At 46.8% G+C, this 17,241-nt stretch overlaps 1 protein-coding gene across 1 annotated transcript in view; it reads left to right on the top strand.

Annotated features, from left to right (window-relative positions):
* Window positions 1-4,890: 4,890 nt before the first annotated feature.
* Window positions 4,891-17,241, top strand: part of LOC102975085 (ATP-binding cassette sub-family C member 4) — a 220,035-nt gene continuing 207,684 nt past the window's right edge. Inside the window, exon 1 of the mRNA XM_024123245.3 lies at window positions 4,891-5,053. Within this exon, the coding sequence (XP_023979013.1) occupies window positions 4,980-5,053 (74 nt within the window). The 5' untranslated portion in view covers window positions 4,891-4,979. The remainder of the gene's footprint in view (window positions 5,054-17,241) is intronic.

Here is a 17,241-nt window from a genome sequence, read left to right as displayed (position 1 = left end):
TGTGGCCTCTCCCGTTGCGGAGGACAGGCTCCGGACACGCAGGCTCAGCGGCCATGGCTCACGGGCCCAGCCGCTCCGCGGCATGTGGGATCCTCCCAGACCGGGGCGCGAACCCGGTTCCCCTGCATCGGCAGGCGGACGCGCAACCACTGCGCCACCAGGGAAGCCCCCATCTTAGTTCTTTAAGGGAAATTCTAAGTAAATATAGGAAAATCAATATTTTATATAGTCGGGGTTATGTACACATTTAAAAAATAAAATTTGGCGATATTTTTAGCATTCTTAAAATACTTCACATTCAAAGAAGAGGGAAATTTTACTAACCATTTAGAGACACTTATAAACCATTAGCAAACCAAAGCGCCTTGTGATAACATTCGCTGCTTCTGCAGCTGTCATTCTTTAGGCAAGTTCAGTTTCACAGAAGACAACTGAGGCCAGGAGGCATATAAGTTGCCAAAATTGTATGTACAAACTCATTATTCCTAGCAGAGAGCCTCATATCCTTACTTTGAAGCCTATTCAATATTACTTTACAAGCCAGTTTGAAAGTATTTAAAGGGGGGGCTTCCCTGGTGGCACAGTGGTTAAGAATCTGGCTGCCAATGCAGGGGACATGGGTTTGAGCCCTGGTCCGGGAAGATCCCGCATGCCACGGAGCAACTAAGCCCCTGCACCACGACTACTGAGCCTGCGTTCTAGAACCTGTGAGCCACAACCACTGAGCCCATGTGCCAACAACAAATGAAGCCCGCGCACCTAGAGCCTGTGCTCCACAACAAGAGAAGCCACTGCGGTGAGAAGCCCATGCGCTGCAATGAAGAGTAGACCCCACTTGTCACAACTAGAGAAAGCCCGTGTACAGCAATGAAGACCCAACGCAGCCAAAAAAAAAAGCAATGAAGACCCAACACAGCCAAAAAAAAGCATTTAAAAGTAAAATAGTATTAGAAAAAGGAAGAGAAGAAATAAAAATGTAGAAAAAATAGACATGAATTTTTTAAAGTTTAAAAATTTTGTTTTTTTGTTGTTGTTATTCAATATATATACATAAATCAGTAAACCCCTATACCTATGTTTCATTAGGACTAAGAGTATTGCACCAAATGACACAATAACATTTGTCATTATGTTCTGCCCACTCTGAGAATGGAGGGCCATCAGCAATACATTTTAGAAAAATGCCCATCAAAAAAGTCAGCATTTTTTGTTTTAATATTGAAACATAATGGAATTTATTTCCATTATCTACATTACAATAAAAGCCTTCACTCAAAGGTGTGTCTCTAAGGATGGAAATTGCTAAGCTGTAAACTCTGTGAGGGTATGAAACTTACATTTCATTTAGATTCAATTTGCTACTTCTATACCTACAGCTTCCCTGAGAGTTCATATCTAAAAGGAATGAAGGGGGGGGACTTCCCTAGGACTCTGAGCTCCCAGTGCAGGCAGGGGGCCCGGGTTCAATCCCTGGTCAGGGAACTAGATCCCGCATGCATGCCGCAACAAAGATCCCGTTGCTGCAACTAAGACCCGGTGCAGCCAAAATAAATAACTAAATATTAAAATAAATAAATAAATAAAAGGAATGAAGGGAAGTCTTTTCAGAAAACCAAAAAGAAATTCTAAAGTTTTTAATGTTCAGGAAGAGTGCTTCAGCTTTTTAACCCCTGAATGTTATATATCTATGAGTATCTAAAACAGATTAAACAATAATATGCAATACAAATTAATTTTATAAATCTTTCTTACCTCAAATTCTATTTCTCTTAGTTTAATATATAATAAAAAAATTAATGAAGGAAAAAAATGGACCCGATGATGGTAATTTGCAAGGTATGGAAAGGAGATTATGATGATAACTTTGGTAGTGTTTATACATTATTTTCTAAAAATTGACAGGAGAAAAGCTAAGTTTGCCCTTCTAATTTTCTTGAGTTGAAGAAAGCTTTATCTCTATCAGATGCTATAGAAGACTGAAATTCTCTAAGGGATCAGTGGGGATATTTTATTAATACAGAATCGAATATAACTTTAAAAAAAGCTATTTCCACTATTATAACATTTCACCTTTTGGATAAATAGTCTTCATCAGTGTCTTACCAGTGTTTCATAGATTTTTTTTCCCTTTTCTTTCCCCCTTCCTTCCTTCCCTTTCTCTCTTTTTTTTCTCAGGTGCAAGTACAGAGATTTCTCATATCTGCCCTGTCCCCGCACTCCATAGCCTCCCCACTACCGACATTCCTCCACCAGAGTGATCCATTTGCTACAATTGATAAATCTACATTTACACATCCTAGTCACCCAAAGTCCGTTGTTTACATTAGGGTTCACTCTTGGTGTTGTGCATTCTATGGTTTTGGAAAAATATGTAATGACATTTCCATCATTATCGTATCATACAGAGTATTTTCATTGTCAAAAAATCCTCTGTGCTCCACCAGTTCATCCCTCACTCCCACCTCCACGCTCTGGCAGCCACTGATCTTTTTATTGACTCCATAGTTTTGCCTTTCTGTCATATAGTTAGCATTATACAGTATGCAGCCTTTTCAGGCTGGCTTCTTTCGCCTAGTAGTAAGCATTAAGCTTCCTCCATGTCGTTTCATAGTTTGGTAGCTCATTTCTTTTTTGTGCTGAATAATATTCCAGTGTCTGGATGGGTTAGTTTATCCATTCACCTACTGAAGGATGTCTTGGTTACTTCCAAATTTTGGAAGTTATGAATAAAGCTGCTATAGGCATTTCACAGATTCAAAAAAATTCCTTTCTCTTCAAAATTGGACATAAAATCAACCAGCTTACTTCCAATATGCATCCAAACCAGACTGAAGAGGTGTCTCCTTTGGTCTACTTCATACTCTCTCCATACTTGCATTAATTGCTTTATTGAATTAGCATACTATTTTCTCCATCTTCCATGTATTTATTTTAAACAATGCAGGAAAATGCAATAAAACACCCAAATGGATCGACAAGTGCCATTACAATACACAGATGGTTGTTTAATGGCAACTGAAAAAATTGACTCATAGGCAGAGGTGGTTGCTTCATGCTCAGAAACCACAAACTCCCAGATGGTTTTGGGGAGACATTTTTATAGGCAAAATTTGGGGTGAGGGCTGCAGGGTGTGTGAATTTCTTCAGATTGGTTGCTGTGAGGTAACGGCAGTGTTCCAGGAATCCTGTGCTCAGCCTGAAGTTACCATCCTCCACCTGGGCGGAGGCTTTTTTTCCTGCAGAAGAACTCAAAGATATTTTTATGTATATTCCTTGAGGAGGAACCAGGATCCTGCTTTAATCACTGCACTGTAATTTCTTGATTGTTCCTCCCTTGTTTCTGCAGTCTCTTACTTCCATGATTAGCAACTGTTTGAATCTGCTCTTTGCAGCAGGGAGGTTTAGGAGGCTGAAGTATTTATCCTGCAAATAAGAAAGGAGGGGACAAAGACAGGCTTTTGTGCCCAGAAGGACCCCACAGGGTTGTGCTTAGTTACAGATTTATTCATCTTGCATAACTGAAGCTAAAAGCCGTTTTTTTTTTTAATTGAAGTATAATTGATTTACAATGTTGTGTTAAAAGCCATTATTAATAACACCATTTTAGCCAAGGTACATGGGAAATTATCAAAGTGATCTTGTTATAAGCACCAAGAACTTTGATCTTCCCTCATTTAGGGTAGAAGGGATGAGAAACTGCTGAGCTGGTAAGATGGCCACACAAATAGCTAAACACTTATGAGTGGGAGCCCAAGATTTTGCTCATTAAGTCCTACAGTCATTCATCCACTCAAGGTGTATTCTAGGTACTTTCCACACACACTGTCCATCCACCAGACCATGCTGGACTCTTGCTTGAGTCCAAATCAGAATTCATCATTTATTGATTTTAAGACCTTGGTCAAGTTCTGTCCTTAAGCCTCATCTTTTTCATCTGTGAAACAGGGATAATAATGCCTTCTTAAGTAGGGCATTGTTAAGAGTTAAAAGTGAGATCAGGTCCCCAGAAATTCGAACAACCGTGTTTTGTAAACATGTCACTGTTATTCCACTAGGATCTGAGCACATGACGAAAGAAATCACAAGGCAGTCTCTCTCTCTCCATATTCCCCTTTCCTCATCTAAGAGGGCAGCAAAAAGCTCACAGAGGTCCCTCGCACAGTGCAGCAATGTGAGATGCTAAAAACCTGTCCCCAGTGGCTACATGCAGTCATCTTCCAAAATCATTTGAGTTCTAACCCTGTGTTACTTTTCTTTAGCTTTTGCAGCTCTACGAACATAATCTGTGCTAAACCCTGCTGTTGTCCGTGGTCAAATGCTCGGCCGCAGCTTGGAGACCCTCCCCCAGGACTCTAGTTTGGTCAGGATGAGGGCAGGGGGCCCAGAGGGCCGACTGCTAAAGGCTTCTGCTCGCTTTCTCCCGGCTTTGGGAAAGCGGCTGCCGAGGGGGCGTTTCTGAGCAGCAGGGGCGGGCAGATATGGCGCCTCCCCTCTCCACCTTCTGGGTGGGTGCCTGGGCTGGGAGCAAGAACTACGGCAGAGTTTGCAGCCAGGTGCCAGCACGTGGGCGCCTAGGCGCGGAGCCCGGTGTTCCCTGCGCTCGGCCTACCCGCCTCCATCCAAAGGCGCCGGCGGCCTTGCCTCACACCTTCGCCAGGCTCCCTACTGCGTCCGCGCGGCCAACCTTTTGTGTCGCCGCCCCCGCACGCGGCCTGTAGCTCTAGGCCCCCAGGGATCCGGCAGCAGCGCGTTGCCGGCTTCCTCCAGGCGGCCCCGGGAGGCGGCGCGGCCTGGGAGGCGGGGACCCGGAGGGCCACAAGCGCTCCGCTCCCGGAAGCCAGTGGTTCTCTGGTTCCCGGAGCGCGGATCCGCGCGGCAGCCTGAGGTCGAGCATCCCAGCCGACGCCTCCAGGAGCAGCGGGAGCGGCGCCCACGCCGGAGCAGCGCACCCCCGGCCAGCGCCCGTCCTGGCCGGCAAGATGCTGCCGGTGTACCCGGAGGTGAAGCCCAACCCGCTGCAGGACGCGAACCTCTGCTCGCGCGTGTTGTTCTGGTGAGCTCCCCGCCTGAGCCGTGACACCCCTTGTCGCCGCGGGCCGGCGCCTGGCGCCTTTCGGGGCAGAGGGTTGCGGCGAGCAAGCGCTTTCCGCTGGCGCCCTGGCCGCTGGGCTTCTTGCTGCCCGTGGGGCCGCCCCGCACTAGCCGCCTGGTGCCCGCCTGCGCGCGGCGGCGGGGAGGGGGCCGGTGATTGGGACCTGGCAGCGGCGCCGCCGGGTGTCCCTACTTTCCCGCTCGCCGCCCCGCCAGCTTCCAGTTCCCGGGAGCGGCGGGAGCAGGAGGCGGGGAGGCTGAGAGCCGAGGCTGCCCGTTGGGAATCGGCAGCCAGCGGGAGGAGGGACTGGACCCTCCCCACCCCCCGACTCCACCTCTGAACTGCACCCTTTTTTCTTCTTTTCGTAAGCAAGCAGTTTATGAACAGCTTCCTTTATGTAATTAGTGCCCTGGACCAGTCGCCGTTTTCCAACAATGTCCCCACCTTTAACCATATTCCTTGTCTTATGTGACAGCAGCGTTCCAACTCCTCCGGGCTCCCTCCCTCCCTCTCTCCGTGTGCGTCTCTCAGTGCCCTGGTACGTAGTTAAGGCAAATTTCTAGTGGATTAAAAAACACTCTTAATTTGTAGTTAATGAATGGGGACACTATTCGAGAACACGTTTTGCTTTTGTCTGGGACTCACAGCCACGACTCGAATGTGTATTTGACCAGCCCTTTCCCTGCTGGGAATCTTTCCACTTCCACCTTTGAGGACCGCTCTGGGGTTGGGGTCCCTGAAGTCTGTGGGGTCTTACCCAGGTCTCTAGCCTTCAGAGAAGTGTTCTGTGGTCTTGGTGTAGGTGGTCTGCCCAGGAGTCCTATGGTCTTGAAACCACTGAAGAGTCCTTGAGTTGAGAGGAAACACCAATGAAAAACGGCTCAGAGAGAAGCTCTTAACTGAAGTTTTCCGTCTAGTAGCTGGGACTACTAACTTCAACCTTTGGGCTTTAGTCACACTTGCTTGATTATTAGATCTTTTGTTTCAGGACCCTGACCCATTCATCTTTCCCATATATTCCATTTCCTTTTTTTAATGAGACAGCCTAGGGGATCCCCCGGGGATGGGAGCTCCTATGCTTGTTTTGATGGTGGTGTATTCAGTTTGTGTAGCTGCGTCTCTTGGCCATTTGGTGGCCTTTCAGGATCAAGAGGGGCCTAGAAGAAGAAACACGGGTGTGGTTACAGTAACTTCAGGCAGGGCAAGGAACTCTCCAAGCCCATTCTGTTGGTGGACTTTCAAAATGTGTGCAAATGGAAAAGGGAAGGTGAGGACTTCTCACTGATTTGGGTAGGCACCCATTATCTCTTATTTTACAGCTGAAGGCACCGAAGCAGAGAGTTTGAATAAGTTGTCTACCATCACACAGCTAGTAAGTGGTGGAGAGGGGCCGTAAACTAGGCAGTCTGGCTTCTGAGCCTGTGTTCCCTGTGTATGTAACTGCAGTTCTGAGCTGCTCCTGTTTGTATACTCGTTGGTAAGCGCACAGAGAAGGCGATTGCAAACACACCTTTGTTCTTGTCGGCAGGAGTTTCTCAAGGGAAGTTGTTAGCAGCTGTTGGAGGTCATGGTATGTGATACGTCTCTACAACCAAGCTAAAGGGCGACTGTTCTCAAAGTATGGTACTCAGCATCCTCATCACCTGGGCATTTGTTAGAAATGCAAATTCCCCTGCACTCATTCTAGGCCACTTCTGTAAAATTAGAAACTCTTGGGATGGGGTTTAAACAAGCACTCCAGGTGATTCTGATGGAAGGTTGAGGCTGGCTACTGCTTTAAGTCACTTCTCCCATTGGCATTGTTACTTCAGTATTAACTTTTAAAAAGGGGTCCAGGACTTCCCTTGCGGTCCAGTGGTTAAGGCCCCGCTTTTCCACTGCAAGGGGCACGGGTTTGATCCCTGGTCCAGGAACTAAGATCCCGTATGCCATGCGGCAAAAATAAGAAAGAAGGGGGGTGGGGTGGGGTCCAGACTTTGCGCAGTTGGTTGTTGACCATGATTGCCATCCTGTTTTCAAAGTCTGAGGTACCTTAGCGATTTCCTCGTGTCCCCAACTTGGCTGCCCCGGGAAGGCTGAAATGAGCCCCGCCAGCACGTGCTGCCCAGAGAGAAGGCCCACCTTGTAGAGAAAAATCAAGTTTTTATCTTCTCACTGGGTATGTGCTTCTTAAATTTCATCTGGGGTTTAGTGTTTCCACAGCACAGTTTGCACACGTAGGATCTAAGGAGCCATACACTATGGCTATTGATAATTTTTGTGGATTTTAGAAAAGAATGTATATTTTTCTATTTTTGTAAGAAATTTAAAACTATAGAGCAAGACGAAAAGAATAAGGATGGGTTTCTATTAGCCAAGTACACTTGCTGATATTTTGGTGGTTGTTTCTTAGTCTTTCCCCTAGAAATCTTTTTGTACATCTGCACACAGCCACATCTTTTCTATAAAAGGAAATAGTTTTGAATCCCGAACCCTTCTTAATTTTCTATGGCTAACATTTACTTACGGCATTAAATAAGCATGGTATTAAAACATGGTATTTAATTGCAGTTTATGCAGTCTTTCACTTTTGTCTAGCACAGTTTATTGCTAATTATGATGTGATGTACATCCATGACCTTGTATTTTGGTGCATCTTTCCTTTTTCTATATTCTCAGAAGTAAAATAACCAGTGAAAGGCTACATTGTTTTCCATCAGGTTTGGCCCAATTTGCCCTCTTAATAGCTGTTTGTGAGCTTATTTCATTGTCAGCTTTGAGTACATGAATTACATTTTTCTAGGTCTAAAGTTAAAAATAATATCAAACTCGTTTTTTTTGTTTGTTTGTTTGTTTTTTGGCTGCGCCATGAGGCATGCAGGATCTTAGTTCCCTGACCAGCGATGGAACCCGCGCCCCCTGCATTGGAAGTGCGGAGTGTTAACCCCTGGACCGCCAGGGAAGTCCCCCAATATCAAACAATTTTAATTTGAATTTATTTGATTTGCAGAAATGGAACCTTTTTTTGGTGTCTGTTGACCATTTATTTGTATTTTTTTGAATTGTGTATTAATAGATTTTTTCCTATGAGGTATTTATATTTTTGAAATAACTTGTGATAGTGCTTACAATTTTCCAAATTTTCATTTCTCTTAATTTAGCTTAGAGGTTTTAAATTATATATCATTAAGTATATCAAACTTTTCTTTTTGGTTTCTCCTGTTGCTTTTGTAATACCTTTTCTAAATCCCAGCATCATCTAAATATCTGTAAGCATTTTACTCTACTTCTTGTTTCATTTCTAACAGTAAAGCCAGCTAGAATTTCTCTTAGTGTTACATATAAGACAGGCCCCATTTTTTCTGAAACAGCCCATCTTCCTGTCATGGTTTATTGCATAATTCTTGCTCATCCCCATTATTGGAAATAAGTGGCATAAATTATGAACCGTGTCCAGTCTGCTGAGACTCTCCTGGTGATGTCCCTGCTGTCCTGCACTGCAGGCCTCTGGGGTGTGCTCTGTACTTCTCTCCCACCCTCGTCCCAGAGGCCAGCAGTTTGGGGGTTAGTGTGGGACCTGTCCCCAGAGATGAGGGTTGAGTAGGGTCTTTGGCCAGATGCACTTGGCCCATCAGGGAGTGGTTAAATTGTAGCTCCCCCGACGCTGGCCACGTCTCAGCTGGTGAACTGTCACCTTGCAAAGGGAGTACAGTTGTGGAAACTGCCACTGGTGTACAGACAGACTCTCTGGAGACTCTTGTCAGAGAAGCTGATGACATGAGGGGGGTGTGAACTGGCTGAGTGCTGAGATGTTTAGGGAGGTTGGTTCTGTTAGGCCCTCAGTAAATACTGACCGTGAATGCACAGAAATGTGTAATTCCAAACTAGGATTCTTTGCACCATTTTCATACTACTGCTTGTTAGAATCTTGTTGTTCTTCGTTAACAGTCAGAAGTCCAAATGTTGTAGAGGCTGTGTGAGCTTTCCAGGGCTCTTTCTCTCACTTTGGTTTGTTCCCCTTTCTTAGGTGTTTAGTTTGGTTAGTTTTGGCAATTTTATTCAGTAACTCCAGCACCATGGAAGATGAAGAACATCCTAAAGGTGTATTAAAATTTACGACTAAGTCCTTACAGTGAAATACACAGTGTAACAAATTTAAGTTTACTTCCTATAGTATAGTCTTGATTTGGGGGTCTTTATAGTCCTCATCTGCTTAGCCTGAGAGGTGTCAACTGGTGTCCATTCAGATGTGTCACGTGGATAATTTGCCTTTCTGAGTCTTCCAGGGGTCCCCCAATGTGTTGACTCCCTTCCTTTGTTGATCTGAAACAGACTGTCACATATTTCTCCAGCAAAGATGGGTTTATTTGGGATCAGCAGAGGGTTGCAGTTCAGGGTCTGCAGCCATGGGGGGCCATGTGTACGTCTCCAAAGGGCAGGGGAAGGAGAACTCTTTTTTTTTTTTTTTTTTTAATTAATTATTTTTGGCTGCGTTGGGTCTTTGTTTCTGTGCGAGGGCTTTCTCTAGTTGCAGCAAGCGGGGGCCACTCTTCATCGCGGTGCGCGGGCCTGTCACTGTCACGGCCTCTCTTGTTGCGGAGCACAGGCTCCAGACGCGCAGGCTCAGTAGTTGTGGCTCACGGGCCTAGTTGCTCCGCGGCATGTGGGACCTTCCCAGACCAGGGCTCGAACCCATGTCGTCTGCATTGGCAGGCAGATTCTCAACCACTGCACCACTAGGGAAGCCCCCAAGGAGAACTCTTATAGAGGGGAAAAGAGAGTTGGCGAGGGCTGTTGTCGTAAGCAGAGTCCATGGCTTTTTTTCCTCTTTTTTAAAAAAAATAAATTTATTTATTTATTTATTTTGGCTGCGTTGGGTCTTTGTTGCTGCTCGCGGGCTTTCTCTAGTTGCGGCGAGCGGGGGCTACTCTTCGTTGCGGCCCGTGGGCTTCTCATTGTGGTGGCTTCCCTCGTTGCGGAGCATGGGCTCTAGGCGCGCGGGCTTCAGTGGTTGCAGCGTGTGGGCTCAGTAGTTGTGGCTCGCGGGCTCAAGAGTGCAGGTTCAGTAGTTGTGGCACACAGGCTTAGTTGCTCCGCGGCATGTGGGATCTTCCTGGACCAGGGCTCGAACCCGTGTCCCCTGTGTTGGCAGACGGATTCTCAACCACTGTGCCTCCAGGAAGCCCCATGGCTTTTCATTGGCTGAGTCCTTGGCAGGAAAGAAGAGGAGTCTGTCTGCTTGACTTTGGGCTCTGATATTTTTGCAGGCGTGAGAGCTCCCCCTCCTGGTCTCCCAACTGTTTAATTGAGGTTTCTGTTCGTTAATTTTTTTACCCTTCCCTGTCTGTCCCCCAGGCTATGTCTGCTATGTGGTGTGTGGAACACCTTTATCCTAAATCTTGCCTGTAACTTTTTGATGGATCCAGGGAACCCTGTCCCTCTTACCATGAGGCTGTTTCCATGGGTTTCCTCTTTGTGTGAGATAAGCCCTTGTAAGTGTTTTCTGTGTTTCTGTGTCCACCACGGATAAAATAAAGATGAGTACTGTAATGCAGTGGGAAGGTCTGGACTTAGGTGTGGATGGACTCAGGTCTTATCTTCGGCCCTGAAATTCTATGTAGCTACATGCAAGTGAATCTCAGCCTCCCCTGGCTTAAAATTGGGAGGCTGGAGATAATCCTAATGCAACTGACTCAGTCCAGAGTTATGGCCTCAGGTTGTTGGGGCGAGGGGATGCCTGAAGACAGGAAGGTAACTTTTAGGTCCGTTCAAAGATTATTCCTTTTAAGATCTCTTTATGTTAGGTAAATACCTAGGGGTAACTGAAAATGGCAGGGGGTAAACTGAATCCTTTCTTCAGATGTTAACTCATGTTTTCCCATTTTCAGCAGTATTTACTGATGTGCTTTTATTTTTATTTATTTATTTATTTATTTATTTATTTTGTGGTAGGCGGGCCTCCCTCTGCTGTGGCCTCTCCCGTTGCGGAGCACGGGCTCCGGACGCGCAGGCCCAGCGGCCATGGCTCACGGGCCCAGCCGCTCCGCGGCATGTGGGATCCTCCCGGACCGGGGCGCGAACCCGGTTCCCCTGCATCGGCAGGCTGACGCGCAACCACTGCGCCACCAGGGAAGCCCCCTGATGTGCTTTTAAAAATCAGATGCAGGGCTCTTTCCCTCCCTGCCTCAAGGTATTCTGACTCTGGTAGGTGTGGAAGGGACCTGCATTTTAAGTTTATTCACAGCACTTGCATGCGATTAGTCCTCAGAGATGGAACCATTTAGATAACAATGCACTTAACCACTAACACCTATTGAATGCTTCCGCTGGGCTCGGAATCTTGCTCACTGTTTTTACTTTTTTAAAAATTTTATTTATTCATTTTTGGCTGCGTTGGGTCTTTGTTGCTGTACTCGGGCTTGGGCTTTCTCTATTCGCGGTGAGCGGGGGCTACTCTTTGTTGTGGTGCGCGGGGTTCTCACTGTGGCGGCTTCTCTTGTTGTGGAGCACGGGCTCTAGGTGTGTGGGCTTCACTAGTTGTGGCATGTGGGCTCAGTAGTTGTGGCACATGGGCTTAGTTGCTCCACTGCATGTGGGATCTTCCCAGACCAGGGCTCGAACCCGTGTCCCCTGCGTTGGCAGACGGATTCTTAACCACTGCGCCACCAGGGAAGCCCCTGAATGCTCTTTAGTTTATCAACATCTTTATTCTCCTGTGGCATCTGGAACTGGACAGGTTTGATCTGATCAGAGGTATTGTTTTAACTAATTACTTAGACAATTTAACAAGTAATTTGTGTGCTTGATGTGTTCCAGGTTATGTTCTAGACCACGTGTTGGCAAACTATGACCCACAGGTCAAATCCAGCCTACTGTCTGCTTTTGTAAATGAAGTTTTATTGAAACACAGCCATGCTCATTCATGAGCATGAATGTTGCAACAGATGCAAAGTTGCAACAGAGGCTGTGACCTGCAAAGCCTAAAATGTTTATGATCTAGCTCTTTACAGAAAATGTTTGCTGCCCTATTCTAGATGTTTGGGATATAGTAGAGAGCAAAAGAGGTAACAGTCCCTGCCTTCGCGTAGCTTAAGCTCTAGAAAAGGTGAATAAGTAACATATAGTATGTTAGATGGTTATGAGTGCTGAGAAGAGAGAAGAATAAGACGGGGAAAGGGGTCAGGAATGTGTGTGGGGAAGGGAGGTGACAGTTTTAGGGGGGCCAGGGGGAGCTTCACAGAGAAGACAACACACCAGAGAGATGACCTGGAGGAGGTGATGGAGTGAGGTGTGCACAGTCAGGGGGAGGGACAAGTGTGAGACAAGAGATGATGGGGACTCCGTTGGCCGTTGGAGGACCTGGGCTTCACCCTGCATGGATGGAGTCTACTGAAAAGGTGGAGCTGTGGGAGAGGGGGTTGGCTTTGATGGGGGAACTTGCGAGGAAGTGACTTTCAAGGTTACCTCTGTGGATTTGGCCCGAGCACCTGCGAGGATGGAGTCGCCATTAAATGAAATGCTGAAGCCTGCAAGAGGAATGGGTTGGAGAAGACCGGGAGTTTGGTCTTGACCGAGTTAAGTTTGAGATGCCTGGTACACGTGGGAGAGGTTGAGCAGGTCATGAGTCAAGGGCTCAGAGAAGAAGTCTGAGCTGGAGATGTATTGGACCCATGGTCAACTGACTTCACAGTGCATCCCCATACAAACTTCTGTTTTATCTGGTTTTAAGTTCATTGATTTTGTTGATGTCAGAGTTCAACGTCTCATTGTTGCCTGTAGAAAGTGCTTTGAAAACTTTTGTTGTCTTTACTGGAGAAAGGACAGGTCCTGGGACTGTCCTCCGGGTTGTGGCCAATCTGCTAGTGAACACCGTGGGCAGTGGGTGAACTTGACACAGGTATCAGGAGAGGTCGGGAGTTCAGAGGTCTCTTATCTACTGGGTAGTTGTTCTGAAACCCTACAAGGAGAAGACTGGAGGTTAGTTTGACGTGATTTCCTCTTCATGATTGCAGGCTGGCTCTTGGTGCTGCCTTTCCTAAATATACTTGGAAATTACCTTCTTCAAACAATTGTTGGCATGTATTATCTGTTAAACTTGCTCTATTTTATTTTAAGTTCCTGCTATTGAGTGTGCAGCAGTTTCTCAGCCCTCAGTATGATTGAATCACCTGGGCAGCCCTAAAATTTGAATGCTTGGTCCCTCCCGTTAGGCCAGTTTGAATCATCATCTCAGGGCATGGAACCCAGGTATCAATATTTTTAAAAGGTTCCCTGCAAGTTTCTGATGGGCAGTGAAGACCAAGAACCCCTGATTAAAAAGTTTCCAAAGGTCAGACATTTTTCTGTGCAAATTTTCGTTTTTGTGGCTGGAGGTTCTGGTCTGCCCTCACCTGCACCCCCTTTTCTAAGTTCCTCTCAAAGCGGGAGAACAACTGGCTTGTTCATCCCTGTGGGGACTCAGCAAGGTGTTGTGGAGGAAGAGAGCTTCCTATGTGTGGGGATCTTAGATATACTTGGTCCTTGGGTCCTTGTAGTAAACCCATGTGGAACCCGGTTTTGTCCTCATTTTACCAAAGCAGGACATTGAGGAGCTCAGAGTTGAGTCAGGGTGATAAATTCCAGAGAATGAGCTATGGCATCTATGTCGCTGTGTTTATTTCCTCACCCTGGGCAGACAAGAATGCCTGGATTGATTGAGCCTACAAGGGTAGTTGAGTGGAAATCTCACACTTGTCAACAAAAAGCTCGTGAGCGTAAAATTGCTCACCCAGTAAATTGCTTTTATTTGCAGACCCTTATTGGTGTGTTTTGTTGGTCAAGATGTGACTGAGATTAGGTGATAAACCCAGTTGGCTACTTCTTTTAACTTCTGTTGAAGGGATTCTTTAACTAGGCAGTGTGCACTCTTTTCTCTCTCTGTGAATATAGAAAGGTGTCTGTCGTGTTTTTTTTTGGCTGTGTTGGGTCTTCGTTGCTGCGCGCGGGCTTTCTCTAGCTGCGGCGAGCGGGGGCTGCTCTTCGTTGTGGCGCACGGGCTTCTCATTGTCGTGGGTTCTCTTGTTGCAGAGCACGGGCTGTAGGCGTGTGGGCTTCAGTAGTTGTGGCACGTGGGCTCAGTAGTTGTGGCTCGTGGGCTCTAGAGCACAGGCTCAGTAGTTGTGGCGCACGGGCTTAGTTGCTCCGTGGCATGTGGGATCTTCCCTGGGCCCGGGTTCGAACCCGTGTCCCCTGCATTGGCAGGCAGATTCTTAACCACTGCATCACCAGGGAAGTCCTATCATGTCTTTTTATTGCTTTAAATGATCAAGTGTTATTTAAGTCTTTATTCATTTGTGACTTAAAAAAGAAAAAAACTCTATTGTTAGCTCTTCAAGGGCAGAAACTAGTGTCTTTGGCATCTCTCAGTGCTTAGCTGAGCATCTTGCCCTTAATAGGTTTATTCAGTGATTGTAAATTACTTTAGTCTTAATCTGAGTTTTTCTAACTTGGAGTTGCTGACACCTCCATCTTAGATCGGAGCAAGCTGAGTGAGTGTAAGGAGAGAGCATCAGACTGGAGCCAGGGGTCCTAGTCTGGGATCCTTACTAGCTGTGTGACCTTAGGCTAAACACTTAACCACTCTGGGCTTTGGTACCCTCTTCTAGAAGCTGGCAAAATTAAACCTACTCACAATGTGTTCTAAAAATTAGATTTTAGATATAGTACAATGAACGAATAAAGTTCCATATACTTATATTTCTCCCCCACTTCCAATCAAGCAGGGCAACGCAGCAGGGAAGTAAATGTGGGAAATAGTGCAGTGTATAATATCCATCTCTGATGAATGGAGAAGTGACCCGTTAGTAACTGTCCCACAGAAATTAAGATATACGAAAAAAAGCAACCAAGAGGAATGTAATTTATACTCAGAACTGGGCTGCTGTCTGTGGAAGCACTTTGAAAATTATAAGGTGGTGTTGCTACATCTGCCAGAAGTCTTCTGGAAAGCAATTTCTCGGCAGAGCAATGTGGCCAGGACTGCCCAAGTCAACTTCTGGCAGCTTCCTTCCCTCTTTCATTAACAGCGCCAACGCCTTGATCTTGGACTTCTAGCTGGCAAAGCTGTGAGAGAATAAATTTCTCCTGTCTAAGTCACCCTGTGTGTGGTACTTTGTTAGCCTGAGCACATGAGCAACTCCCGTTTCCCATGGAGGGCTTGGTTGGAGTTAGTGCCACTGGTCATCGATCAGAGCTGCTTTGTATTGTGGTAGTTTGTCCCGTTAGACTGGACTCACCAAGGATTCTGACCCCACAAGCCTTACCCTCTACTCCATCTACTTATTATAGACCTGCCCTCACATACCTTTTTGAGCTGAATTCAGGTATAATTCCTAAGTCTTCAAACATACATGTAGCCAATCTTCATAAAACTTTCGAGTGCTGGACTTGGGAGGGGAGAGTGCATTCTGTCCCTGGACAGGCAGACTGGGCATTGCAAGCATAATTTATTGCTGTGGAAATTAGATTACTCATTGTTGCTCTTAGTTCCCCCAGGGGAACAAGGTGGGGACATCTTTGGCATAAGGCTATCCAGTGTAAGCTCTTCTGTTCTTTTGGGCTATGAGGTAACTCAGACTCATGCTCTAAACTTCCTCTTTTTCATCTACATGAAAGTTTCCCAAATTATTTTGCTTTTGGGAAAACCCCACACAAGTCCGTAGTGTATCTGATATTAATAGTCGAAAAAAGATGGCTCTGTTGTTCTCAGGTAAACTCAAAATCCTTTCTTCTCCCTCCTTAGAATATGATGCAGTCCTAGTTTTTCCTTCAACAAATATTTAGAGAAGAGTAGTCCCTTTGAGTAAGCCAAATTAGGATTCCTCTTCTCCCTCCCCCCTCCCTCCCTCCCTTCCTGTCTTGAGTGGATTTTGGTCATCTCTGCTAGGAGCCGCTCAGAAAGTGAATTGAAGTCTTTTGAAGGGAAATTCCAGCCCCTTCGTGGGGAGGGATTCCTATAAGGGGGAGACACATTTTCTAAGAAACGCTTCCAGGAAGGGTGAGGTGCAGCAGGAAGGAATCCCGCAGAGCAGCCAACTCAAACACAGAAAGGGAATTAGCCGCCTTTGATTTCTGGGAAGTGGCCTTTTTATTTAGGGGAGAGCAGCGTGAGTAAGGAGCTTGTGCGAAAGGTGGTATATGGGGCGGGGGAGGGGCTGTGCTGGAGAGACTGAACCCAGCCTGCAAACTGCAGGTGAACCCGAGGCCGTCTGAGCCAGCCGACTCTGGGAAAGTCTGATTACGCTGAGAAGCTGGTGACAGGCGAAGAGGGGAGGCCCAGGCAGGTTGAAGAAAACGCTGCGCAGGGTCACGCAGACAGAGCCGCTGTGGTTTAAAGCCACTGTGTGGTTTCCTCCCTCTGACATGTTGAGGCTGAGTTCCTGGCCAGGATTTCAAGGCCCTAAGCGGTGCACATGAGCACCGCTGCAGCGCCCCGCGTGTGGAAGGACCCACGGCGCCGAGCGCGGTGGAGACTGGACCTGAGGGAGGCCTCCGAGTCCTGCCTTCCAGGGGGCAGGAAGCACGCAGCGCCGCCGGCGGCCTGAGGTCTTACTCCACGCTTCCTGCCGCTTCTGTGCGCCCTCCTTCGGGCCTCTTTCTGCCTCCTGGTCCTGCCTTCTCCGGTGTCCTCTGCTTTATTTTTCTCTCTGCTCCCCTCCCCTCCCCTCCATCCTCAGAAAGTTGGCCCCGTCTACTGAGTTCCACGAAAATCCATGTGCAGTGACGCTTAGTTCCCTGACCAGGGATTGAACCCAGGCCCTCGGCAGTAAGAGTGCCGTGTCGGGTTTCCCTGGTGGCGCAGTGGTTGAGAATCTGCCTGCCAATGCAGGGGACACGGGTTCGAGCCCTGGTCAACTACTGAGCCTGCGCGTCTGGAGCCTGTGCTCCGCAACAAGAGAGGCTGCGATAGTGAGAGGCCCGCGCACCGCGATGAAGAGTGGCCCCCACTTGCCACAACTAGAGAAAGCCCTCGCACAGAAACGAAGACCCAACACAGCAAAAATAAATAAATAGATTAATAAACTCCTACCCCAACATCTTTAAAAAAAAAAAAAAAAAAAAAAAGAGTGCAGAGTCCTAACCACTGGACTGCCAGGGAATTCCTGCATCTTTTTTTTTTTTTTTTTTTTTTT

Source organism: Physeter macrocephalus, chromosome 13 (assembly GCF_002837175.3).
Source record: "Physeter macrocephalus isolate SW-GA chromosome 13, ASM283717v5, whole genome shotgun sequence".
NCBI classification, from domain to species: Eukaryota; Metazoa; Chordata; class Mammalia; order Artiodactyla; family Physeteridae; genus Physeter; species Physeter macrocephalus.
This window is presented reverse-complemented; position numbering and strand designations above follow the sequence as displayed.